The 9223-nt window shown below is 60.4% G+C and overlaps 2 protein-coding genes across 4 annotated transcripts; one reads left to right on the top strand and one right to left on the bottom strand.

Moving 5' to 3' along the window:
* Window positions 1-154: 154 nt before the first annotated feature.
* On the top strand, window positions 155-5434 carry Ramac (RNA guanine-7 methyltransferase activating subunit). 3 transcript variants are annotated; one of them, XM_042671773.1, is made up of 3 exons: window positions 155-234; window positions 2992-3192; window positions 4642-5434. In XM_042671773.1, the coding sequence occupies exons 2-3, from the start codon at window positions 3023-3025 to the stop codon at window positions 4826-4828; spliced, it is 357 nt and encodes a 118-aa protein (XP_042527707.1). In that variant the 5' UTR covers window positions 155-234; window positions 2992-3022; the 3' UTR covers window positions 4829-5434. The 3 variants fall into 3 exon arrangements, with proteins under 3 accessions (XP_042527707.1, XP_042527709.1, XP_042527708.1); XM_042671775.1 differs by lacking the exon at window positions 155-234 and adding an exon at window positions 1245-1327 and having other exon boundaries at window positions 3014-3192; XM_042671774.1 differs by lacking the exon at window positions 155-234 and adding an exon at window positions 1246-1327.
* An 88-nt stretch (window positions 5435-5522) lies between these two features.
* On the bottom strand, window positions 5523-9057 carry CUNH15orf40 (chromosome unknown C15orf40 homolog). Its single transcript, XM_042671772.1, has 4 exons — window positions 8883-9057; window positions 8537-8663; window positions 7639-7766; window positions 5523-5636 (listed from the first exon to the last, which is right to left on the bottom strand). Exons 1-4 carry the CDS (start codon window positions 8991-8993, stop codon window positions 5541-5543), a joined length of 462 nt encoding a protein of 153 aa, XP_042527706.1. The 5' UTR covers window positions 8994-9057; the 3' UTR covers window positions 5523-5540.
* Window positions 9058-9223: the final 166 nt, after the last annotated feature.

The raw sequence follows: 9223 nt of genomic DNA on the forward strand, positions 1-9223 counted from the left end.
CGTGGGAAGGCCTAAGCAGGCATAGGCAGGAGGGGCGGGGCGGGCACGCGAGGGCGGGCAGGACGGGAAGGCCCCGCGGGCGAGGGCGGGAAGGCCGAGGCCAGTGTGGGCAAGAAGGCCTGGGCAGGCGCGGGAAGGCCCCGCGGGCGAGGGCGGGAAGGCCCGGGCGGGGCGTGGGCAAGAAGGCCTGGGCAGGCGCGGGAACCCGAGGCTGGTGTGGGCAAGAAGACCTGGGTAGGCGCGGGAAGGCCTGAGCGGGCGAGGGCGGGAAGGCCCGGGCGGGGCGTGGGAGGGAGGGAAGGCCCGTGAGGGAGCGCGGGAGGGCCGGGCGGGCGGGGTGAGGGGGCGCGGGAGGGCCGGGCGGGCGGGGTGAGGGGGCGCGGGCGGGCCGGGCGGGCGGGGTGAGGGGGCGCGGGCGGGCCGGGCGGGCGGGGTGAGGGGGCGCGGGCGGGCCGGGCGGGCGGGGTGAGGGGGCGCGGGGTGAGGGGGCGCGGGCGGGCCGGGCGGGCGGGGTGAGGGGGCGCGGGCGGGCCGGGCGGGCGGGGTGAGGGGGCGCGGGGTGAGGGGGCGCGGGCGGGCCGGGCGGGCGGGGTGAGGGGGCGCGGGAGGGCCGGGCGGGCGGGGTGAGGGGGCGCGGGGTGAGGGGGCGCGGGAGGGCCGGGCGGGCGGGGTGAGGGGGCGCGGGAGGGCCGGGCGGGCGGGGTGAGGGGGCGCGGGGTGAGGGGGCGCGGGAGGGCCGGGCGGGCCGGGCGGGCGGGGTGAGGGGGCGCGGGAGGGCCGGGCGGGCGGGGTGAGGGGGCGCGGGAGGGCCGGGCGGGCGGGGTGAGGGGGCGCGGGAGGGCCGGGCGGGCGGGGTGAGGGGGCGCGGGAGGGCCGGGCGGGCGGGGTGAGGGGGCGCGGGAGGGCCGGGCGGGCGGGGTGAGGGGGCGCGGGAGGGCCGGGCGGGCGGGGTGAGGGGGCGCGGGAGGGCCGGGCGGGCGGGGTGAGGGGGCGCGGGGTGAGGGGGCGCGGGAGGGCCGGGCGGGCGGGGTGAGGGGGCGCGGGGTGAGGGGGCGCGGGAGGGCCGGGCGGGCGGCCCCGCGCGCCTTCCCCTCGGGGACCGCGGCTCCCGGCACCTCGCGCCGCCGCTCAGAGGCCGGCCTGCCGAACGAGAACAAAATCCGCGGCAAACTGGGTATCGCGAGACTCGGAGGGGGGGGGGGGGCAGCGGCCGGAAGCGGAAGTCAGCCGGCGGGAGGCACCGGTCGCCGTGGAGAGGGGCGGGGCGGAGGCCGCTGCGTCCGCGCGTCGCTGGGAGGTTCGGCCGAGCCCGGGCCCGGCCTGTGGGGTGAGTACGGGGGGTCGGGGGTCGGGGGCCCGGCGCCCGCCTCCCCCCCGCGGCTCCGGGGCCGAGATCCGAGTTCGCAGACGGCCCGGCCGGAGCTGCGGCTCTGGTGGAGCGCCCGCGGAGCCACGTCGCGTTCACGCGTCGAGGAGGGCTGGGGGGGAGGGTCTCCCCGCGAGGAGGGTCACCGCGGGGAGGGTCCCCGCGGGGGGGGGAGGGTCTCCCCGCGAGGAAGGTCACCGCGGGGGGGGTCACCCCGCGAGGAGGGTCCCCGCGGGGGGGAGGGTCTCCCCGCGAGGAGGGTCCCCGCGGGGGGGAGGGTCTCCCCGCGAGGAGGGTCACCCCGCGAGGAGGGTCCCCGCGGGGGGGGTCACCCCGCGAGGAGGGTCACCCCGCGAGGAGGGTCCCCGCGGGGGGGGTCACCCCGCGAGGAGGGTCCCCGCGGGGGGAGGGTCTCCCCGCGAGGAGGGTCCCCGCGGGGGGGGTCACCCCGCGAGGAGGGTCCCCGCGGGGGGGGAGGGTCACCCCGCGAGGAGGGTCCCCGCGGGGGGGAGGGTCTCCCCGCGAGGAGGGTCACCGCGGGGGGGAGGGTCACCCCGCGAGGAGGGTCCCCGCGGGGGGGAGGGTCTCCCCGCGAGGAGGGTCACCGCGGGGGGAGGGTCACCGCGGGGGTGGGTCTCCCCGCGGGGAGGGTCCCCGCGGGGGGGAGGGTCACCGCGGGGGGAGGGTCACCGCGGGGGTGGGTCTCCCCGCGAGGAGGGTCCCCGCGGGGGGGAGGGTCCCCGCGGAGGTACTCCCGTCACGAACCTTACTAGGAGCCTTGGCCTTAAACCTGCAGTCTGGAGCTGCCAGCGGCCTTGGGGCCGCCTTGCCGGCTTGATTGGGCTCCCACGACCCGCCCGCCCTCCACCGGCTCTCCACCTCCCCGCTGCGCACGCAGCTCCGCCGCCCATCAGAAAAAGCACCGTTCACACCCGCATCTCTCCCCAGGCCCCCGCCCCGCCCCCCTCAGGCACGTGCGGCGGAGTCTGACTCGGATCCCGGCCGCGCCGCGCAACGCTGCTTTTCGCTGTATCTTAGGTTCCTGATGAGCACCGGGTCTGGAATAGAGCAGCTTTGGAAGTTTAGTGCATGTCTAAACATCTTCAGGGTTTTTTGGCCGGACCTGGGGCACGAACTCTACTCCTTGGGCCAAGCTCCGCTTCGGCTTTTTTGGTAGTTAACTGGAGAATCTCAATGGCTTTATCGCCCGGGCCAGTTTCAAACCTAGCGCTGCTTCCGGCTTTTTCTAAGTGGTTAATTGGAGATGACCCTCAGATCTCAGCCTCCTGAGTAGCTAGGATGACAGGCGTGAGCCACTGGCGCCCCACTACAGTACTTTTTTTTTTTTTTTTTTTTTTGCGGGTCGTGGGGCCTGAACTCTGGGCCTGGGCGCTGTCCCTCTCTACCTCTGGCGCCACAGCGCCACTTCCAGCTATTTCTGCTTATGTGGTGCTGAGGATTAGAACCCAGTGCCTCAGGCATGCAAGGCAAGCGCTCTACCACTGAGCCACCTTCCCAGCCTGACTACAGTACTTTTTTAAAGGGATTCTTATGGACATCTTGTCAAAAATTGCTCATACTTGTTTTTCATTATCTGATAAGGTAACACTAAATTTTTCTAACAGATACATCTTAAACACCATACAGAATTTCAGGATGACTGACACTTCTAAAGCTGTTCCAAATTTCGAAGAGATGTTTGCAAGTAGATTCACAAAGGACGACAAAGAGTACCAGGAGTACTTGAGACACCCTCCGGAATCTCCCCCAATTATTGAGGAGTGGAATAGCAGAGCCGGTGGGAACCACAGAAACAGAGGCAATCGGTAAGTGTGACTTCAGAGTAAACACGGATCTATCTGGGAGAGGACGTAAGGCCCGGCCGTGAGGGCAGCAGTGCCTGGGACAGAGTACCATCAGTGTTTGCCTTGAGGTATGTACTCTTCGTGGTTGAAGTACTGAGGATTGGACCCAGGGCCTTCTGCATGCTAGGCAAACACTCTGCCACTGGAGCCACACCACTAATCTCTGTCCTGGGCAGGATAGTACACATCTGTAATCTTAGCACTCAGGAGACTGAGGCTGGAGTCACAAGTTCATGACCCGCCTGTGCTGAGTAGCTTAACTCTTAACTTCAAAACAAGTAAATGGCCCATGAAAGAAAAAAATATTAACCCTTTTTTTGTAGACTAGTGTTTTTCTTTGCAAATATTTTTTTCCTGTGTTTATTGCTGGTCCTGAGGCTTGAACTCAGGGCCTGAATGCTGTCCCCTTTTTGCTTGAGGCTAGCACTCTACCACTTGAACCCAGCTCTACTTCTGGCTTTTTGGTTCTTAATTGGAGAAGAGTCTCACAGACTTTCTTGCCCAGGCTGGCTTCAAACCACGATCTTCAGATCTTTACCTCTTGAGCAGCCAGGTTTATCAGCCTGAGTCACCAACACCCAGCTCTATAGTGTGGTTTTTTTGGGTTTTGATCTGAAACGAACTTGAACTTGCTGTTTGACACTTGCTTTCACTTATTTGGTGCTCTACTATATCTGAGCTACACCTCCAACCCAAGTATAGTTTTATTGGTCAGTTGTGGGGCTTGAACTCTGGGTCTGGGTGCTGTCCGGGACCTCTTTAGTTCAAGGAGAGCGCTCTACCATTTTGAGCCACAGCGCCACTTTTGGTTTTCTGGTGGTTAATTGGAGATGAGAGTCTCACAGATTTTCCTGCCCCGACTGGTTTTGAACTATCCTCAGACCTCAGCCTCCTGACGAGCAAGGATTACAGGCGTGAGCCACTGGTGCCTGGCCCAAGTAAATATAATTTTAAAACTACAGTCTGTGTACTTGATTCCATAAAGAAGGCATTGGGGAATGACATGAGTTGATTCTAATCAAAATTATTAAATACATAAATGGACATATTAAAACGAATCCCCCCTTGTATACCTAATTGATGCTAAAGAAAAAAGGTACTGTTTTGATTTTGCTATACTTTGCAAAGAAGTTTTAAAAGGTAGAACTTACATTTAATAATTCAAAATAAAAGCATAACTTACCATATTGATGCTATATAATTTAGAAGCTTTCTGTTTGCTTCAGAACTGTTGTGTGGCTTGGATTCAGTAGTTCCCCTTTTCCAGTGAAGTGTATCTAATGCCACGTTTGAAATCTTAGGAAAGCTTTGACTTAACTAGTGCTGTAACATTTTGTAGATTAGAAAATCCAGAAGTCAAATGCACTGAGCTAGGTTTCTCACGTGTATGCATGTGTGTTTTTCTTGCAGGTTGCAGGATAACAGACAGTTTAGAGGTAGGGACAGCAGACGGGGATGGCCAAGCGACAATCGAGCTAATCAGTGGCACGGGCGATCCTGGGGCAACAATTACCCTCGGCACGGACAGGAGCCTTACTACCCCCAGCAGTGTGGACAGCATGGCTATGGCCAACAGCCTCCCTATGGCTACTACTGAGGACGTGCACGCGCAGTTCAGAGAAGCCATTTGCGTTGCCAGCATGAGTCTATGTGCTGCATGCTGGTTATTTTCCATCCTATTTCAGGGCCTGGGCTGGTAATTTTTTGGAATTTAAAACTAAAAAAAAAAAAAAAATCTTCCTAGAATGAGGTTATGGTTGCTGGAATACGAATCCCATCCAAAACTCTGTGAGTTACACTGCTTGGCTTCTTGGATTCATTAATCCTACGGCTTCATAGTGCTCTGGGTTTGCTATGTTTTCCATGTTTGATCTACAGAAGTTCTGCTTTCAACACAGAAATAAAAACTTGAAAATAACAGAAAATGCTTGCTTTTACTTTGTAGGGTAAAGGAATAACCACATTCCTAGTTGGGTTTTGTTTTGACCTTCTCCAGCAGTTTGCAGTGAATCTGTGAAGGCAGTCAGACGACCCTGACGAGCCTTCAGACCCGCCTTGTGGTATCACCAAGCCAGAGGAACAGCATTCGGGCTGTTTGGAGTCTGGTGTTTCAGTGTTTTCAATGTATGGTGCTAAATCTCTGATTGATTGATTGATTGTATGTATGTATGTATGTGTGTGTGTACGTACGTGTGTGTACATACATGCCATTCCCCTCATGTTTGTACACTTACATATATTTTCCTGTCATGAGCCTCCTCATAAACAATTAAAAAAATCCTTCGAAGATGTACCTCTCAGTCTTGCTTTTATTTTTTTTCAGCTTCCTTTTTCAATTTCTCTAAGATCTCTTCTGGTGTTGTAGAGACCAAAAGCTTCACCACCTTTTCGCGAGATTTACCACCCTGAGCCAAAAGGAAAAACATGAAATGTTCCAAGCTGGTGAGGACAGCAGTGTCACAGATGGTTTTCCCTTTTTCTTCTGAGGTTCTGGGTTTGAACTCAGAGCCTTGGGCTTCCAGGGTAGGGGCTCTGCTGCTGCTTGAGCTGTGTCTGCACCCTAAGTAAGCTTTCCTAAGAGCTGAGCTACACTGTCCTGCCACTTCTGCTTCTACCGGTATACCTCCATTTCCATAGTAATAAAACTTCAGCATTTAAAAGTTCAGAATGAAAACCAGCCGGGCGCTGGTGGCTCACGCCTGTAATCCTAGCTACTCAGGAGGCTGAGATCTGAGGATCGCGGTTCAAAGCCAGCCCGGGCAGGAGAGACCGTGAGACTCCTATCTCCAATAAACCACCAGAAAACCGGAAGTGGCGCTGTAGCTCAAGTGGTAGAGCGCTTGCCTTGAGCTGAAGAGCTGAGGGACAGCGCCCAGGCCCAGAGTTCAAGCCCCATGACCGACAAAAAAAAAATACCAAAACAGTTACAATTTAGTAGCTTTGCACAAAAGTAATTCTAAATATAAACAAATTGCTATTTTTATTTTATATTTTTTTGGATAGGTAGAGCTCTACTACTTGAGCCACAGTGCCACTTCCATTTTTTTGTTTATGTGGTACTGAGGAATCAAACCCAGGGCTTCATGGATGCAAGGCAAGCACTCTACCACTGAGCTACCTTCCCAGCCCCAAATTGCTATTATTTATATTGTTGCATATTTTTGGAAAATCCTAAATCCAAAATAACCACCTATCTGAATGCTATGATTTCACAACCAATGAAAAGATGTGTATTTACATGTGTTGAAAAAGATAAAAAACTAAGCAGGGCCAGGCACCAGTGGCTCTAACCTAATCCTGACTACTTGGGAGGCTGAGATCTGAGGTTTGTGGTCTGAAGTCAGTCCAGGCAGGAAAGGCCAGGATACTTTTATCTCCAATTAACCACCTAAAAACTGGAAGTGAAAAAAATTTTTTTGCTGGGCACTGGTGGCTTATGCTTATCATCCTAGCTACTCAGGAGGCTGAGATCTGAAGATAGTGGTTCAAAAGCAGCCCAGGGCTGGGAAGGTGGCTCAGTGGTAGAGTGCTTGCCTTGCATGCCTGAGGCCCTGGGTTCCATTCCTCAGCACCACATAAGCAAAAAGAAAAGCCGGAAGTGGCACTGTGGCTCAAGTGGTAGAGCGCTAGCCTTGAACTGAAGAGCTGAGGGACAGCGCCCAGGCCCCGAGTTCAAGTCTCACGACCAACCAGAAAAAAGAAAAACGAAGTGGAACTGTGGCTCAAGTGGTAGAGTAAGCACTAGCTTTGAGCAAAAAAAAAAAAATTCAGGAACAGTGCCCAGGCTCTGACTTCAAGCCCCACAACCAACAAAACAAAGCAGCTGATCAGATGGAATTTTAGGAGTAGTTTGTCTATCGAGGACTTAAATGCCACTCAGATTGAGCTGCAAGATGTAGCCCTGGAAAACCGCTTTAGAAACACAGCTGTGGCCGGCTCCCCTTCCTGCAGTCTACTTCCGTATACCTAGGGTGGTGTAGCCAGGAGTCAGCCCCCGTGGTATCGAGGACTTAGGGACCTGCTGTCTTCCTACCGAGCAAAGCCAATGGGTGAACCGGAAATCCCTGCTGACCTTGCTCAGGGAGATGAGCAACAGGAACAATGTCTGTTTTTTTTTTTTTATTTGTGTGGCCATGTCTTGTAGGAAGAAGTGAGCAAGGATCACCTAACAACAGGTTCAGGGAACAAATCTTGAAAGGAGGACACGGGGAACATGGTGGCAACCGGGGAAGTCTACCAGGGGTCTGGTGAGGACTGAGAAACGGAAATGAAGGAAGCTCAAGAATCCAGCGAGGTTTGAATGAATCTGAGCCAAAAGCACCCAACCGGCTTTCCAAATTATTGGAAACAAATCACTACTATAGCAATACCGACAGGACGGCGCCAGGTGTTTATACGGAGGCTCACCTTCTCCAGAACCACATCGCTCTTCCTGAGGTCCAGGACCTTGGAAAGGAACCGGCAGAGCTCGGCGTTGGCCTCTCCCTCGGTGGGCGGGGCTGCGACGGCCACGCCCACCGCGTCGGTCGTCACATCTGGAATGAAACGCGGGGGGTCTTAGCGTCCAGGAACTTGTTCTCCTCGCAGTCAGTTTGCATTGGCCCGGCCCAACGGGGTTCACCGAGTCCCTGTCGGATGGAGCAATGGCCGCTCCAGCTGCCCGCGCGGCAGGGAGTATCAACCGTACGGTCTCCCGGACCGACAGGCCGCGGCTGGGGCTCGACTCTGGGCAGCGGGAGTGCACTCGGTCTAACGGCCAGGGCTCCGCAGGGGGAGCGGCGCTTCCCACACGGGCGCTGCGGGCTTCCACCTCGGGGAAGGCGGCGCGGGCCGGGAGCAGGTGCCTGGCTTCGGCGATGTGAGCGGAGCTGTGCGGTGATGGCTCGCAGTCCCGGCGGCGGCGGGGCCCGGCCGACCCCGACCCTCAGTCCTCCAGCCCCGCCCCCTCCCCCAGGCCCCGCCCCCTCCCCCAGGCCCCGCCCCCGCTGTCCTCCGTCCCCGCCCCCTCAGTCCTCCGGCCCCGCCCCCGTCCCCCCAGGCCCCGCCCCCGTCCCCCCCAGGCCCCGCCCCCCGTCCTCCGGCCCCGCCCATCCGTCCTCCGGCCCCCCGCCCCCTCCCCCAGGCCCCGCCCCCCGTCCAGGCCCCCCGTCCTCCGCCCCCGCCCCCCTCCGGCCCCGCCCCGCCCCCCTCCCCCAGGCCCCGCCCCCCCGTCCTCCGGCCCCGCCTCCTCCGTCCTCCGGCCCCGCCCCCTCCGTCCTCCGGCCCCGCCCCCTCCGTCCTCCGGCCCCGCGGGCGCCCACAGTACCCGTGACGGCGTTGTGTCTGGAGCCGGGTTTGGCCCGGACGGCTACGGTGACAGCACCCCCCGGGCCGGCCGCCACGGGGCCCGCGGGAGGGAGCGGCCGCTCGGGCTCCTCGCCCCGGCTCTTGCCCTGCAAGGACAACGCCGCGCACACGTTACGTCTCCCTACGCGCGGCGGCGCTCGCCCGCGGCCCCCGAGTGCGTCTCCACGGCCTCCGGGCTCACCCCGAGCCCGCCGGCGCGGCCCCGCGGAGCTTCCCGGCGAGGACGGGCGCGGGTCCGGAGCGCGGACGCAGAGCGGGGCCGCGCCTCCGTCCCTCCCCCCCACCGGGCTCTCCACCGGCCTTGCCTTGCCCGCCGCCCCGGCCTTCTTGGGCATCGCGGCGCCGGAAGGCCGAACGGAGCCCCGCGCGCCCGCTCGCGCTCCGAGACGCCTCAGCCCGCGGCCCAGCCGTAGCATCGCCGGCCGGGCGGCGCCGGGCCGCGTCCCGCCCCCGGAAGGGCCTCTGCGCCTGCGCGAGCGGCGGTAACTAGCCTCTGCGCCTGCGCACTGCCCGGACTGGCCGGGCCGCCCCCGGTCCACTCGTCACCCCACCGCCCAGCTCCGCGGCGGGGACCGATCGCGGGACCCGAGCGTGAGCCCGAGGTGCCCGGGGCTACAGAGCGGCGCCGGCCCCGAGGTACCGAGGA

This window comes from Dipodomys spectabilis, unplaced genomic scaffold (assembly GCF_019054845.1).
Source record: "Dipodomys spectabilis isolate Male_0828 unplaced genomic scaffold, ASM1905484v1 ptg000668l, whole genome shotgun sequence".
NCBI classification, from domain to species: Eukaryota; Metazoa; Chordata; class Mammalia; order Rodentia; family Heteromyidae; genus Dipodomys; species Dipodomys spectabilis.

Excerpts from the sequence above, each read along its gene's own strand:
- CUNH15orf40 (XM_042671772.1), bottom strand. The coding sequence starts at position 8,993 with ATGCTACGGCTGGGCCGCGGGCTGAGGCGTCTCGGAGCGCGAGCGGGC. Across the intron at positions 8,664-8,882 it reads AGGCCGGGGCGGCGGGCAAG|GGCAAGAGCCGGGGCGAGGA; the intron begins GCAAGGCCGGTG and ends TTGTCCTTGCAG. Across the intron at positions 5,637-7,638 it reads GCGATGTGGTTCTGGAGAAG|GGTGGTAAATCTCGCGAAAA; the intron begins GTGAGCCTCCGT and ends CTTTTGGCTCAG.
- Ramac (XM_042671773.1), top strand. The coding sequence starts at position 3,023 with ATGACTGACACTTCTAAAGCTGTTCCAAATTTCGAAGAGATGTTTGCA. Across the intron at positions 3,193-4,641 it reads CACAGAAACAGAGGCAATCG|GTTGCAGGATAACAGACAGT; the intron begins GTAAGTGTGACT and ends TTTTTCTTGCAG.